Genomic DNA, 15,175 nt, shown 5'->3' on the forward strand with positions numbered 1-15,175 from the left:
CCCTCCCTATGGTTACTCTTGGCTGGTTCCAGGCCTGCTGTTCCCCGTGTGCACACCCCTGCCAGTGGAGGGTGAGCTCTGCCATGACCCGGCCAGCCGGCTCCTGGACCTCATCACCTGGGAGCTGGAGCCTGAAGGAGCTTTGGACCGATGTCCATGTGCCAGTGGCCTCCTCTGCCAGCCCCACAGGTGAGTGCCCCCTTTAAGGGCTGAGATAAGTGAAGTGGGGACTCAAGGGCAGGAGGTTTTGCCTGGGGAGATGTGGACTCAGCAGGGCAGGTCTAATTGGAGGTGTCCTTGGGTCACAGATTTGGGGCTCATCTCAAGGACTGAAGCTTCACAGGCGGATGACCCACAAGAGGGCATGGAGGAGAAAAGTGGAGGGCTGAGGAGGGAGCCCCGGAGATTTAGATGCAAACCCGAGTTGCGGGTGGACGTGCAATAGAAATAGCTAATTTATTTCCCTGGGCGATGGACAGGAAGAGAGAGTGCTGGTAGAGGGGCAGGAAGGAAATGAGGTGTGGGCGCCCAGGTGGAGGGCACCAGCAGTGTCAGGCTGCAGAGAGACTGACGTACCAGGGCTCAGACATGGCATCTCTGCACGCCTTCTTGTCCTCTGAGCAGCCTCAACTCCAGCCCCTCTTCCACAGAATCCAGGGTGGCAGGACAGACAACCCAGGGGTATCAGACATGGAGTCACACCATGTTGCACGCAGGCTGCCTCCTGTCTGGAGGCCCAGGTGGGCTGGGAACTCCCAAACCCTGTCTTCCTTGGGGCCTGTCCCTGGGCTGCTGAACCCAAGAGTCAGCCACAGGAAAACAAGCCTACAGCTGGAGTGGGGTTGCTGCCCCTCAGTGCCGCCTCCCAGTTGACCTTCCTTCAGCTATCTTGTTTCAGGTAAGATGTTGATATGAAGCGGAGGCTGTTGAAGAAGAGGTGATGTGGAGGTGAGGCTGGAAGGTCCACAGAAATGGCGGCCTAGGGCTTCCCTTCTAGGCACCCCCATGCTTAGAGCCCAGCTTTGCCTGCGTGGGGAGAATCTTGGCTAAGTCCCAGCCCCGTCTTTCCCCAGCCACAGCCTGGTGTATGTGTGTAAGCCAGCCTTCGTTGGTAGCCACAGCCAAGACGGGGACAGCCTGCTGCCCAGGGAGGCTCCTGATGAGTATGAAGATGGTGGCTTCATGGAGGAGGTACGCCAGGAACTGGAGGACCTGGAGAGGAGCCTGACCCAGGAGATGGTGCTCGGGGAGCCTGCTGCTGCTGAGCTGCTGGGGGAAGAGGAGATTTAGATGCAAACCCGTGTCTCGGGTAGACGTGCAATAGAAATAGCTAATTTATTTCCCCAGGTGTGTCCCCTAGGTGTGGGCTGGCCAGGCTTTCCCCCGTGTCTTCTCCCCAGTAAACTTTCCCTCTGGCTTAACAGAATGAGGTGCTGTGTGTCCGTCCAGCTGCCCGCGGCTGCCCTCCAACGCGTCACCGTTCTGGTGCTTGAGAAAGACGGGGCCTGGCAGGGTGAGGGCAGAACCCAGCCCCTGGGCCCCTACGGGTGGGCAGGCATTATTTGAGAACTGTTGGAAGGGAAAAGGTGAAAAATGAGGCAGAGCCTGCCCTTGATGGGTTTTGGGGAGGCGTGGAGAAGGGCGCCCTGCTTTTGCAAACATCCACGTGGCAAAAACGCAAAGATCTTTCCACGGGCAGAGGCAGCTGTTGCAGGGATGCTCAGCTCGCCCCGCTTCACGTGCTCATCCACTCGGCTGCTTCCCTCGGCTCCTACCTGGGCGTCAGGACGGTATTCTCATTCCCCCGACTGACTCCCTCTCATCACAGCCTGTGGAGGAGGAGCATTGTTCTCATCTCTGAAGGATCTTGGAGACTCAGAGACCACAAGTTACTTGCCCAAGTCACACAGCTAGTGAAGACCAGAGTGGGGTTTCACCCAGGGGTGACTCCAAGCCCAGTGTTTTTCCAGTTACCCTACCCCCCACCAAACTCAGTGCCATCAACAGTACTTCCAAAAGGAAGGAGAATGAGATCTTTTTCTTTTGAGGCACATCTGATAACTCTTTAAGATTGATTCTGTTAGAAATAGCAATGTGGGGTAGCCATCATTCTGGTGGAGACCAGTGGCGTGGACATTCCCCCTGTGGCCATTTGCATTAGTCATTTTGAAGGTATAGTATTTAAGTTAACTTGCAGAAAACACTGAGATAATGGTAGGGCAGAGATGATTAATGAAATTTGAAAAATCACTTAGCAGCAGCTGAAGGTCATTATTGACCACATGGAGCAAATAAAACGAAGCCAGGTTCTATGAAATATGGTTGTAATATTCAAACTGAGAACACTGAACTGGATGTCATTCCACAAATGATATTTTCAGGTGCCAGGAATTGTTTCCATCATGTATTTGTTCAGAGTTATTAAATTTTAAAGTTGCACATGACTGTATAAGCATGCTTTCTTTGAGTTTTAAATTATGTATAAACACATGTTGCATTTAGAAATCCAGTATAAATCACTTCGACTACACTTCTGTGGTTTTTGGACTTCATTTTTTTCTTCTGATTTTGAATAAATAAATATAAAACCATTTCAGCCATAAACAATAAAATAGAAATGACCTGTACAAAACAGATTTCTTCCATAGAAGCAAATTTTCCAGACATCTGAAGCACACCTCCTTTAGGATCCAGATATTTTAGAAATCTTAACCATTTCTGGATCAGAATTAGGATTAAAAGTGTAACTGCTTCACTGTCTCCTGAAAGAACAAATGGAATAAGAGTGTGTGTGTGTGTGTGTGTGTGTGTGTGTGTGTATGTGTGTGTGTGTGCCTGGGGACTGAACTCAGGGGTACTTTACCACTAAGCTACAGTCCCAGACCTTTTACCAAAAAAAAAAAAAAAAAAAAAAAATTTTTTTTTTTTTTTTTGAGACAGGGTCTCACTAAATTACTGAGGCTGGCCTCAAACTTGAGATTCTCCTCCTGCCTCCGTCTCCCAAGTCACTGGGATTAGAAGCATATGCCTCTGAGCCTGGTGATGTCTTCTTAGAAGCTTCCTGTAATCAAATGCAGACTGCTGAGGTTTTTGTCACTATAACAAAATGCCTGAGATAATTAACTTTATTTTGGCTCACAGATTTGAAAGTTCCAGTCCCTCCCTGATCCTTTGACTTTGGATCTGTAGAGAGAAAGCACCTCATGGTAGGAGCATGTGGTGAAGCCAAACTGCTCATCTCATGGCTGGAGAGAGGAACAGACTAGAGTCCCATAATCCCCTTCAAAAGCATAACCCCACCAGCCCCCCCCCGCCCCCGCAACAGTGACCTAAGTCCTCACTAGGCTCCACCTCCTAAAGATGAAAGGTGCCACTTCCTCCCAACAGTACCATGCTGGGACCAAGCCTTTTTAGCACATGGACCTTTGAAGGACACCCCTCCATAGCAGACTGCAGCAATTAGATCTTCAAGGACTGCAATGAAGCCACTGTAGTACGGTTAGGTCACCAGGGTGATGGGCACCAGATTAGGCACTCCACCTGTATCAACTCTTTTCCTCTTCAGTGAATCCCACGTGTATTTTCTTTATTTGATGGATGAAAAAATGGAGTTACTCAAAGATTCAAAAGTCTGATAAAAGCAGCATCTAATGTAGTATGTCCACAATACACGGATTATTCAAACACAGAGCCATTCCCTATTCAGTGTCAAAAATCAATGGGATCACTCTCCATGTTGCAAACTGATCAGCAGGTCTGTGCTACGCCCACCCAGAGACAGCCTCCGTGACTGGGTGTGCCAGGTTGACGCAGACAGCTCCCACTCTCAACGTCTCACAGTCGAAGGACGAGAGACACAGCCAAACTAGGCAGCCAGACAAAAAAGGGCCAACCTGATACTGGAGTGTGCAGGAGCCCTAGTGGAGCACTTGGCCTAGAGAGTTGGCATGGGAACTGGCTCCCAAAGATGGTCAGGGTGTATCAGGATGCCAGAGGGGACAGGAAAGGCATTCCAGCCACAGGCAGAAGGAAGGAGGCAAGAAGGGACCGTCCCAGGGAGGGGAAACTGAATGTCATTTGCCGTGGCTGTAAGGTGAGGTGGGCTTGCCGTGCTTGCAGAAGAGGCTGAAAATGATTTCTACCAATAATGTGTTGAGCACCTACCGCATGTCGGGCGCTATATTAGGTGCCAAAGAGGGCAGCTGTAAATGAGATAAAACTAGGTCCTTTTCTCCTGGCACTCTTAGGTTGTTTTAATCCTGCTCCACTTGGTTATCATAGCCACTGAAATAGAGAGACTTTGCATCATCGGGTGTAGATATGGCGTCTACTCACAGCTCTAAATGCCATGTGTGGAGTGTGGTTCTCAAATCTCACTGCCTGTTCTTCTGTATCCAGTTGCTGCCAAGGAAGCCATGGTAGTCACTGGCCATTTGGCTACTCGACAGCTAGTCCCAGCTAGGGATGGTCTCAGGACTCAATTCTGGGTGAGGCAATTGAAAGGCAAAGCTGTCAAAGAAATTCTAGGAAAATTTTTTCCCTCGGACTAAAGGAGAGTGACAAATAAGAAGCAGCCCTCCTTCCCAGCCCTACCCTTATTCCCTGCTTTCCAGGACAGGTCCTCAGGATGTAGCATTTGGCTCTGCTGCAGCTGTCTGGAGATCTGTGATCCGGTGGGCTGCATTCCTCCCTGAAGGCCCTTGGGAACCATCCATTTCCTTGCTTCTGTTAGTCCTTACAAGTGGCTCACCTTCCTTGGCTCATGGTCCTTCAGAGCCAGCACTATCAGGGCCCTCTATCTTGAGTGCTGTCACTCTGGTTGCAGTGAAAGGTTCTCACTTTTAAGGATTTACCTGGATAATGCAGAATAATCTTCCCATGGCAAGGCCCTTAACCTTAATCACCTCTGCAGTCTCTCTTGGAATGCAAGTATTCAGAGGATCCAAAGATCAAGCCATAGGCATCTGGGTCTGCCTAGTATAGAGGTGGAGAGTCTGGGTCCTTGATGTTGAGGAACAAACCAATTCTGGTCTCAACCTTATCTCTATTATTACAGATAAACCTGCTGTTAGACTGTTGTTGAAGGCCAGAGCATTCCTGATATAGGAGCTATTTGCAGGATACAAGACAGCCAAGGACAGGACAAAGCCCCAATAGCTGGGTTTGTGGGGATTCCCACATAATTGAGAATGGGTTTTAGGGCAAGAGGATGGGATTGAAGAGACAAAGAAGTGAAGGGCCTGCTATCTGTGAGGGGAGAGGGCAGGATGAGAAAGGGCAAGGATTTCTGCACAGCCTCTCCAGATTGCCAAGAAATGTGGCTTATTTATTCCTTCAAAAACTTTTTTTTTTTGAGACAGGCTCTTGCTGAATTGTTGAGGCCAGACTTGAACTTGTGATCCTCCTGCCTCAGCCCCGAGCTGCTGGGATTACAGGCGTGTGTCATTGTACCCTCATGATCAGTTTTTGATACCCAGGTGGGATTTCTACGTCAACAGCTGGGGAGGGAGGCACCGTCACTTGGGGCTTGCTGAGAACTGCCACCATAGTGGCAGCAGTACTGTGGTGGTCCTGTGTGAAGAAGCCTAGAGCAGGTGTGAAGTATGCTTTTGGGAGATGCAGTGTGGCAAACAGATGATTCCCCTCCCTGACTTCCCCTGGGGGGAGGAGAAACTAGACCTGTTCCCTTGGCTGAAACCTGAGGGCAAATTTAGGGAATACTCTCAAAACTTGTATGGAAGCTACTGACTGTTGAAAGATGGGAAGCTGTGCAGGACTTGAGGACTGGCACCCGTCTCACACAGGGAGCAAGGAGCAGCAATCAGAATAGCATCCTGGTAGCAGGGAAGGACCACCATTGGACCCTCCAGTGAATCCTGACAGCCCAATTCCAGAGACAGGGGAAATGTACTGTCAGAATGATGGATGATATTTGGGGTGGAAGACCTGACAGGGCCCATGCAGCATGGGTTAATGGTACACGGCCATTAGAGAGAAGGTCTACTGCCCAAAGGTTGGCAAAAACAGTCATTTGATAAGGGACCAAATGTCGCTTAGAGTTAAGTTCTTTGCTGACAGGACCCATGGGACATCTGTCTTCCAGTCTACAAGGGTTAAGTGGCCAGTCAAAAAGGGACAAGCAACCTCACCAACCAGACAGAAGACTATTTAGAAAGCAGACCTCTCTTCGCCTCTTCTGTGCAGAAAGATCAAGGGGAAAGGAGAGGCTGACCACACAAACCCCCCTCCCTGCTCCCAGCAGGAAGCCACACAGCTAGTGAGCACCTTGTGGGGGTGTGGGGTGCCTTGAATCAAACCACTGACACTTTTCCAATCAGATTGTCCTAATGCAGTGACCTACGTTACTGGATTGCACTGAGACTTTGATGTGAGCCCACCTCTCTGTGGGAAACTGCATTCCACAGAAGTTGGTACAGTTGTCAGGAAAACAACCCTGCTTATTCATACCTCTGTAAGCTGATGCTCTGAGCAGGCTACTGAATTGTTAAATAGAGGCCCTTGTGTGGGGGAGGGGATGTCCAGAGCACAGAAAGCAGAAGGTGGAATGTGGCCCCTCACTTGAAGGCTGGGTCATAGGGTCTACCAATCTGGGCCTGGTGAATTCTCAAGTTACAACCAGTCAAGATTCACTTTCCTTATAGGGGCTGGCAGCTGAGGGTGGAAGGAGGCGATGTTGTCCTGGGGAAGGGCAGCATACTCCTTCCAAGGGTTTTTGCCTTCCTAGATTGGCCCCTACTGGAATCTGCATGTTTCTAAATGGTGATGCGTGCTCTAATGCTTTCTTGTTTGTCTGGTGTTGTTTCTGAAAGCCAAGTTATGAAAATTAATACAGGGTGGGTCTAAACATAGATTCTGACTTTCATTCTAGACCTAAGTGGAGGGGAACTTCCTCTGGCCATGAACTCCTTTGAATACCTGATAAAAACCATCTGCTAACCTTCTAGAATACCACATACATAATTTTGCATCTGACTTTAGAATTTATGGCTTTCTTATAAGGCTTTAATTTGTGACCCAAATAGTGCTTTGTTTTTCAAAAATTACACAGAATTGTTTGGATGGAATAGTTTTATTTAGCCAGCAAAAAACCTGCTAATTCTTGGTATCTCCTATTCCACATACTGTACTCTAGACTACAATTTTCAAGTCACAAGTATGAAGAATTGGTTGGGGCCTTGATGTTGAACAAAGGGATCAAATCCAGAGGAAGAGCTATGGTATCCAACTGAAAAGGAAATATAGCAAATGAACCAGAACAAAAGATTTTATTGAATTCCATACATTCACAGGTCACTTCCAAATCTAGTAATAACACTGCAATGTTGAGGTGCCGTGCACTCATTTGGCTTGGACCAGTGGGTGACTGCGGCTCCTCGGCCTCCTAACAGTGGGCTGGCAGCCAATGGCTACATAGTTTATTTTCTGGCTGGGGCACAGGTTCTCCCAGACTTGATCAACAAACACTCTAAGGAAGAGCTCCTTCACATACAACTTTTATCTATCATGGTTACTATCCCTGCGTACACTTCCTTAGTTTGCAAAGTGGACCTAGCAAATTTTTGTACAGAGCAGTTAAATGTCTGGAATGGTCCTGAAACCACAGCTTTGGTTTCTCTGGCCAGAATGTACCTCCAACCTAAGCACCTGCCTCAGAAAATGCAGACACTCAGAGAGTGTGCATGTAGGTGCACGGGAGACCACACCCATCCACCTATGTAAAAGCTCTTCAAAACATCTGCATGACCTGTGGGCAGCAGGATCACAATTTCTCACAAGCTGCCTGCCTCAGCCTCAGGAGACAGGTATCACCAGACTGTCCCTGTCCCAGGGCTCTGGTACTCAATTTATACCATCAGTGCCGTTTCTAGGGTTGCAGATGCTCACCTGATTCTCTGAAGCCCAGGGAGACTGATGCACAGTGACATCCCTTGGGTAAAATACTCTTCCTACCTCCACAGATTCACTTTCAAAATTCACTACCTTCTTTACTGAAATTATTAAAGTGCAACACTGTGTTTTCACTTACCCTATCAGGCACTGAAAAGCAAGCTTTTTTCTTTTTCCCTATAATGAAATACATTTTCTCTACTCTTGGTATTTGTAATATACCTGCAATTAGAAGCAGCAGTTAAACACAAAACAGACAACAAAACCAGAGCAGAAGGCACAGACAGAGGAGCAGAAGAATGAGAATTTCACCACTGACTCTTTGATGAACACGAGGCCAAACAAAGCCAAACCCAATTCCTAAGCCCATTTTGCTTCCAAGGTTGCCTCCCTGGCTCACCAGGAAGTCAGTCTTTTGAAAGCAGAAACCCCATTTATTAAAGCCCACGTCCCAAGTAAACAGGTCTGGCTCAGTATGAATTTGTCCCCCTTACATAAGAAAATCCAAGCGACCTGAAAGACTAATGAAAATACAGAAAATTACTTCAAATGTAAGCTGAATGCTACAGTTTACATGGAATAAAAATTAGCCAGAAAACTACCTTAGGAAAAAAAATTTTTTCCCTTGTGGATTCTAAGAGACTTAATAAGACATTATAGAATTCTCAGTGATAATATTCAAACTGTGAAGCCTACATTTGCCAATACTATTTTCTAATTATATCTTTCTTAGAAGGAAAAAGGGTAGAAATGTGATTTTGAAATATTGGCAGGATCCCCAAAGTTAGATATTAGCATCTTTTCATCTCTCTTAATGAGAACTTCACTGTAAATATACCTTATCATGAGATATTCATGTTTTGAAGTATTATATCTAAAGATAACCAACCTATTCTTAACTCAGATTCATTATCCACAAAAGTGTAATGACTAAAATAACACAACAGAATGAACAAATGTTTTATTGGCATGTTCATTGTTGTAAACAGCATCTGGCATGAAAAAGTTTTACCAAAACCTTTTTATTTTTATAAATTAGATGATATTTCAAAATTTATGTAGAATTGTGGTCACTGTATAGTTTTATTTAGCAAAGCAAAAACTTGCTCATTCTAATAGTCTTTTCAATGAAACCCTGTTGACTGTATCAGTCTATACGAAGAAGACCTTACTAACAAATTTATTCAGTATGTTAAGACGTTTCCTCAAAGTTAAACTACATGGATCTACAAACTGACTCTAAAATTAAAATGGGACTTACAAGCATCCTAGAAGATTCAAACTGGAGGTAAATCTTTAAAAATAAATGTACAAATAAAAAAAAAAAGCCGCTTAACAGAAAAACCTCATTAACAAGGGAAAATACAATCCTATGGGACCCAGCACTGAGGAGCCTCACTGAGGATTACATTTACACAGACTGCTAACTTCTCAATGTACACAAATGTACATAATGATGTGTGAAAAGAATAAACATGGGTTATAGCTGAACTACAACTATGATAACTCAACAGGATAATTTTATTTACATGCTGAATGAACGAGTGAAACATATTCTCTACATCCATAACTTAAGTACAATCAGTTATAATTACAAAACTGCAGTAATTTGAGCTGCCACCTGCTGGGATAGGTCTAAGGGAAATGTTTTGATGTTCCAAAATGTCCTTAATACTTCGCAAAAAATAAAACAAAAACACAACTTCACAATTCTTTTCTGGGTTACAACTCATTCTAAGAATTTCTTTCTTCAGCTCCTATTTTTGCTGCTTTCCAAGAGACAACACACGCTGCATTTACTTCTGAATTGTCAATGAGGTAATGTGTGTATCAGTGAAATAAACAGAAAATTCATTCATTCATGGCCTTTGCACAGCTTTTATTATTAAGCTATGAGCATCCTGTTTGAGGCTAGTTTTACTAGCGGCTATGTGCACATTTGTCCGCAATAAAAGAAGTTTACTCATTCCCCTTCCCCCTTTTCTAGTAGCAGGTTTTGCTTTTTTTTTTTTTTTATTGTTTTTGCACATCCCTTTTTCACTTTACAGTACATTTGACTATAGTGCACAACATGATTCCAAGTCAAAACAGTGGCCCATTGGGCACTGAGCTTCTGATTGGTGAAGGGCAGTCCAATCAGTGCTGGTGTCACTGGGTTACCCCAACCATGTCCGGCCATAATGGCACTACACAGTAGTAGTGAACCATCTAGTTAAAATCAAAAAATCCCTCAGGGAAAATGCTACACTAGCAGAATCAGTCTTGAGTCAGATCTTTATTTGGCGCTCCATCCAGATATATTTTTAGTGCTTTTTCTTTACGAGGCGAGTATGTTACACGATGTCCAGTCTTCTGGAGTCGACTGCTTTCTTTTTTCATCAGTTCATTTCTTTGCTCATCTGTCAACTCCATTACTTCTTCTGTTTTATCCCTTTATTTAAAATATGAATTACATATGAGACTAGTTATCCAACTGCCTCTATTAATTTATGCTTGAATGCTATGATGCTCCTTAGCTAGACACTCAGACTGTCACTGGTGAGGTTGAATATAAAATCTGTCACTGGTGAGGTTGAATATAATCTCACATACTAGGGAATCTTATAGCTAGGTAAATAAAAGGCTAAACTTGAACCCCCACCTCCTTGGCTTCAAAAATTATCATTATTTCTCTATATCTGTGTTATCCCATTAGGTGATCACTAGCCACATGTGACTAACAAGCACTTAAAATGTGTCTGATCCACAATGAGATGTACTGAAAGTAGAGTACACAACATTTCTAAGACTTGGTACAAGAATATAAATTATCCCATAAATCATTTTTTGTACTGGTTGCATGTTGTAATGATAATAGTTTTGGATGAATTGGATTACAAGTATTGGATTAATTTTGCCTATTTCTTTTTACTATTTTTAATGTGTCTACTAGAAAATTTCAAACTATAATGTGTGACACTCCCTGCATTTCTACTGGTTAGTACTATTCTCTATCAAAATAACAGTAAATTTATGGTAAACAAGATATTCATGCATGCTAAAAATAGTTTATCATTACAAGAACAAGCAACAAAAATATTGGAATATTACCTATAAAATATGACGGCACCATCATCACAGATATAAAGAGGCCAGACATTCAAGGTAGAAACTTTAGGGTTCCAGTCCAAATCCTGATGAATATCAAGGACAGAAATATCACAGGGAAAAGTTCCTCTGCCCTAAGGAGAAAAAAAATGAATACATAGATCATGCCTATAGCCATGTTTGTTGTGTATTAATACACAGATTTAACACTCTCAGGCCTTTACCTTGGCAAATTCGATATCTTCCAAAGGAATCCCACTGATTTCACTAAGCTGTAAAAGAAAAGGTCTTATATAAGTTAATTTAAAAAAATAAACTTGGAAATTATTTTCTTTTTATCCCACAAATTGTTTGATCCCCCTCCCACCAAAAAAAAAATATGCTGATGTAATAAATTAGAAGAAAAAGCAGAAAGTGTAATTCTCTCCTCTGGCCACCATGCAAATGCTAAGCCCGACAAACATCAAGTTAATACATTCCTTCCAGGTCTTCTACATGTACATAAATCTACTCACACATTTCTACAATGCGTAAACTTATATTTATAAATATTTCTATAAGAATAATTTTACATAAGTATAATTTTATATAACTTCACAGATATAATTCCTAAGATGTGGAATTTGACCCTAAAAAGACTGAATTTGGATATTTATCAGAGGCATTTGATATTGCCCATTTCCCCTGAAACCTTGACAACTCCAGGTATTTTTAAATTTTCTAAATCTTCACATTAAGAGATGAAACATAATGGTATTAATTTGTATTTCTTCTATGAATTGCCTATTCATCTATTCATGTTCTTAGCCTATTTTTAAAATTAGGCTGTCCATCTTTATTATGGACAACTTGTTGCATATAGGTTTAAATAATTTTCTTCTCTTTTATCTTTGTTTATATATAGTTTTTTAAATACCCGGTTTTGGCTCTACAGATAATTTAAGCTTGTATGTAGTATTTCCTTTCTTTCTTTGGGCTTTTGGCATTATGCTTACAAATATCTTTCTTCAGGATTATATACATATTTTTAATATTGTGATCCAGTACCTTTACCATTTTTTCTTATATACATTTAATACATTTAGAATTTATTTTTGTGTCTGGTATGAAGTATGAAAAATAAATATTTATCCAAATGCATTTGCAAGACTAGGGGATGTGGCTCAGTGGTAGAGTGCCTGATTAGCATGTGTGAGGCTCTGGGCTCAATCCCCAGCATCTAAAAGAAAAAAAGAGAACAAAGAGGGAAAAAAAAAAAAAGCTTTGTACTGGTACTACTGATAGAGTAACGAGTAATTTTTCCTTTCTCCTTAAATTCTTACAGTTCTCATCTTAAAGTGCAAAACAGACCTTCATTTGAATTCATTTTTCAATTCTATTTAATTATTTTAGACTTACAGCAATCTACTAACTTGTAACTAATTCTAATTACTTAAGAAAACTGCTTCAGGTAACAGAAAGTGAAGGTCCACTTCTAGATGAATAAGAGCCAAAGCAATTTTGAAAACCTCAGGAGCTCTAAGGAACAACCAGAAGTAAACAGAGACCAATGAAGGCTGTGCCAATAATGTTTGGTATTCACTTCCTAGCCTACCGGCCTGTCTTGTTGGCAGTGGAAGAAAAATGGATATTACTTCATTTTGTTTAAAATGAACTTACCTTCTCTCGCAACTCATCAACACTATTGCTCTCCAACACAACCTCCTGGAAGGGATCCAATTTCATCTCTGAAGGCCTCCACCGTCGTGACAGAACAGCAAGCTGCGACATGGACTTCATCTTCTCTACCCCTAAGAACATGCAAGATCATGCCCATCATTCTATTTTCCCTAAAGGTTCATATTTTGACTTTCCCTATAGTTCCTGACTAAACAAAAAGATTTACTTCAAGCGCTATTCTTTAAAAAAGTAGACATGAAAAAACCAATTATCCCAAGGAGTTAAGAATGAAATGTTTATTCTCTTCTTTCCATTCTTCAAAGCCATCCTTCAGCCAGTACTCCCTCCTGACTCCTATTGGATGCTGCTTTACCAATTACTCTCTCCTCTGGATCTTCAGTGTTTGCTTCTCTAATGGCTATTACCCCAACCTGAAACCATAATCAAGTCATGTTTACTTTATCCTTCCTTTTTTTTTCACGTCAGTTATTTCTTCTCTTTTCATAAACTCCCAAATTTTGCGATTCTTTAAAGTCCAAGTCAATGTCACTTGCTTCTCTGGTATATACAAAAGCAAATTCCATTGATTTTGACCCTTAGTACCTATTATTTTAGAATGACAGGTCTGTAGTTCTTAATTCTCCCATGGACCACATTGCAGGTAATAGGCAATCTCTGGCTCTTACTCATTTTTGTAGCACCAGGAATTAGCAGAATCTGGTGGAATACAGCTGAATAAATGTTTCTTGGATTTAATTACATGACTTATTTTTATTCAACTATTTTAATGATAAATATATACTTAAGTGATATTGATGTTGGCACCCACAATCCAGTACTAGAGATATCTAACCATCTTTGCCAATACATTATACTTAATCTTTCCTTCCAAGTGTGATTTCTATTTTCTTCATGGTCCCTGTCCAGTCACAGTGGTTATTCTCTAAGGCCCTGATACTCAGAGAAGGAATCTGCAATCTGGAGCACTTGCCCACACAAAATGATGCTCAGAAGTTCTTTCCCTCTCCAGTTAATTTTTCAACTAATCAGAATTTCAACTATTTATATTTAAACCAAATTAGAACTGAAATAGCCTCTAAAGAGGAGATGTTTGTACTATTGAACTCTCTATAAGACTATCATAATCTTACATAAAACATCCAGAATTAGTATTTTAATTTCTATAGGAAAAAAATTAAATTAAAATCCTTCTAAGCAACAACAGTTAAAAAAAAAAAAAAAAAAGATTTAGAACTAGTGAGAACTCCCCAAAGCCATCTTTCCTTCAACTATTTCTTCCAAAAACAATATTTTAAATGTCATAATGCTGACAGTAAATCAAGAGGTGTAACAAATACAGGGGCTCTTCTAGGTTACTGTTATGGGTTGTTTCATCCTCAAAAGGTATGAAGTACAAATCCCAAGTAACTCAGAATGCAACTTTATTTGGAAATAGGGTCTTTAGAGTGGTAATCAAGTTAAAATGAGGTCATTAGGGTAGGACTAACGGTTTTAAGGGGAAACTTAGGTATAGACAAGCCTACAGGAAGAGCACCATGTTTAGATGAAGGCAGAGACCTGAGGTACTACAACTATAAGTTAAGAAATGCCAACAAACTTCCAGAAGCTAGAGGAGGGAATAGAATAGGTTCTCCCTTAGAAGACTTTAAGGAACTGACCTGCCAACATCTAGACCTCTGACTTCAAGCCTCTAGAACTGTGCAATAATAAATTGCTATTGTTTAAGCCACTCAGTTTGTGGTATTTTGTAATGGCCGCCTAGGTAACTAATTTAAGTCCTTAACCTCAAAATCTTTGCTATATTATCAGTACCATATCTTCAATACAAAATAAGCCATAATGAAAAAAGAAACAAAATAATAAACATGGCTAAGAAAATATTAGCAGAATTTGCTATACAATGTACTTTCAAAAAGAGAGAATTAGTGATCTCAAAGTAGAAAAAAGAAGAAATATTTAAAAGGAAAATGGTATCAAGAGAAAGAAGAGAAAGAAGAAAGGTAAAAGACATGTTCTCTAAAATTAACTGAAGCAATTATACTAGAACTCAGGGACAGTAAATAAAACTCTCAGTAATGGGACAGAAGCAGGCATTGCATCAATCTGTAATATGGCATATTAGATCCCTGATAACTCATTATTTGATTAAAAAGTGTAGGCTTCTATTAGTTTTAGGGTATTTCTAATACTTTTCCCCACAAAAATATTGCTAATACCATCAAGAACTTCAAGGAAAACTTCCCAGTTGCTGGAAATATTAATATCTTCTTCATAAATATGATAATCCAAAAAGACAGTGCCAGGATTCTTCCATGTTTTTTTCCTTAGACGAAACCTACAAACATAACATATTTAAAACTAGTACAATTTTAAATTCTTAGCTTAAAAAAACAATGTTAATCTGATACAAAAGAAAACTATGTTCAAATAAAGTAAAATGGCTATTCATTAAATCTGGGGAAAATGTAAAGAAATGCTCCTAGTACTTCAAATTTAATAT

General features: G+C 41.6%; 2 protein-coding genes across 6 annotated transcripts in view; one reads left to right on the top strand and one right to left on the bottom strand.

Moving 5' to 3' along the window:
• Positions 1-2,530, top strand: part of Dkk3 (dickkopf Wnt signaling pathway inhibitor 3) — a 47,986-nt gene extending 45,456 nt beyond the window's left edge. For all 3 annotated transcript variants that reach the window (XM_078046478.1, XM_078046479.1, XM_078046480.1), the window contains exons 7-8: positions 33-189; positions 1,074-2,530. In XM_078046478.1, coding sequence (XP_077902604.1) covers positions 33-189; positions 1,074-1,290 — 374 coding nt within the window. In that variant the 3' untranslated portion in view covers positions 1,291-2,530. The remainder of the gene's footprint in view (positions 1-32; positions 190-1,073) is intronic.
• A 7,240-nt stretch (positions 2,531-9,770) lies between these two features.
• The window catches only part of Usp47 (ubiquitin specific peptidase 47), a 111,900-nt gene continuing 106,495 nt past the window's right edge, over positions 9,771-15,175 (bottom strand). For all 3 annotated transcript variants that reach the window (XM_078046481.1, XM_078046482.1, XM_005326794.5), the window contains 5 exons: positions 14,892-15,010; positions 12,655-12,785; positions 11,220-11,267; positions 10,999-11,129; positions 9,771-10,339 (listed from right to left, as the gene is read on the bottom strand). In XM_078046481.1, the coding sequence (XP_077902607.1) occupies positions 10,165-10,339; positions 10,999-11,129; positions 11,220-11,267; positions 12,655-12,785; positions 14,892-15,010 (604 nt within the window). In that variant the 3' untranslated portion in view covers positions 9,771-10,164. The remainder of the gene's footprint in view (positions 10,340-10,998; positions 11,130-11,219; positions 11,268-12,654; positions 12,786-14,891; positions 15,011-15,175) is intronic.

The sequence above is a fragment of the Ictidomys tridecemlineatus genome, chromosome 4 (genome assembly GCF_052094955.1).
Source record: "Ictidomys tridecemlineatus isolate mIctTri1 chromosome 4, mIctTri1.hap1, whole genome shotgun sequence".
Lineage (NCBI taxonomy): Eukaryota > Metazoa > Chordata > Mammalia > Rodentia > Sciuridae > Ictidomys > Ictidomys tridecemlineatus.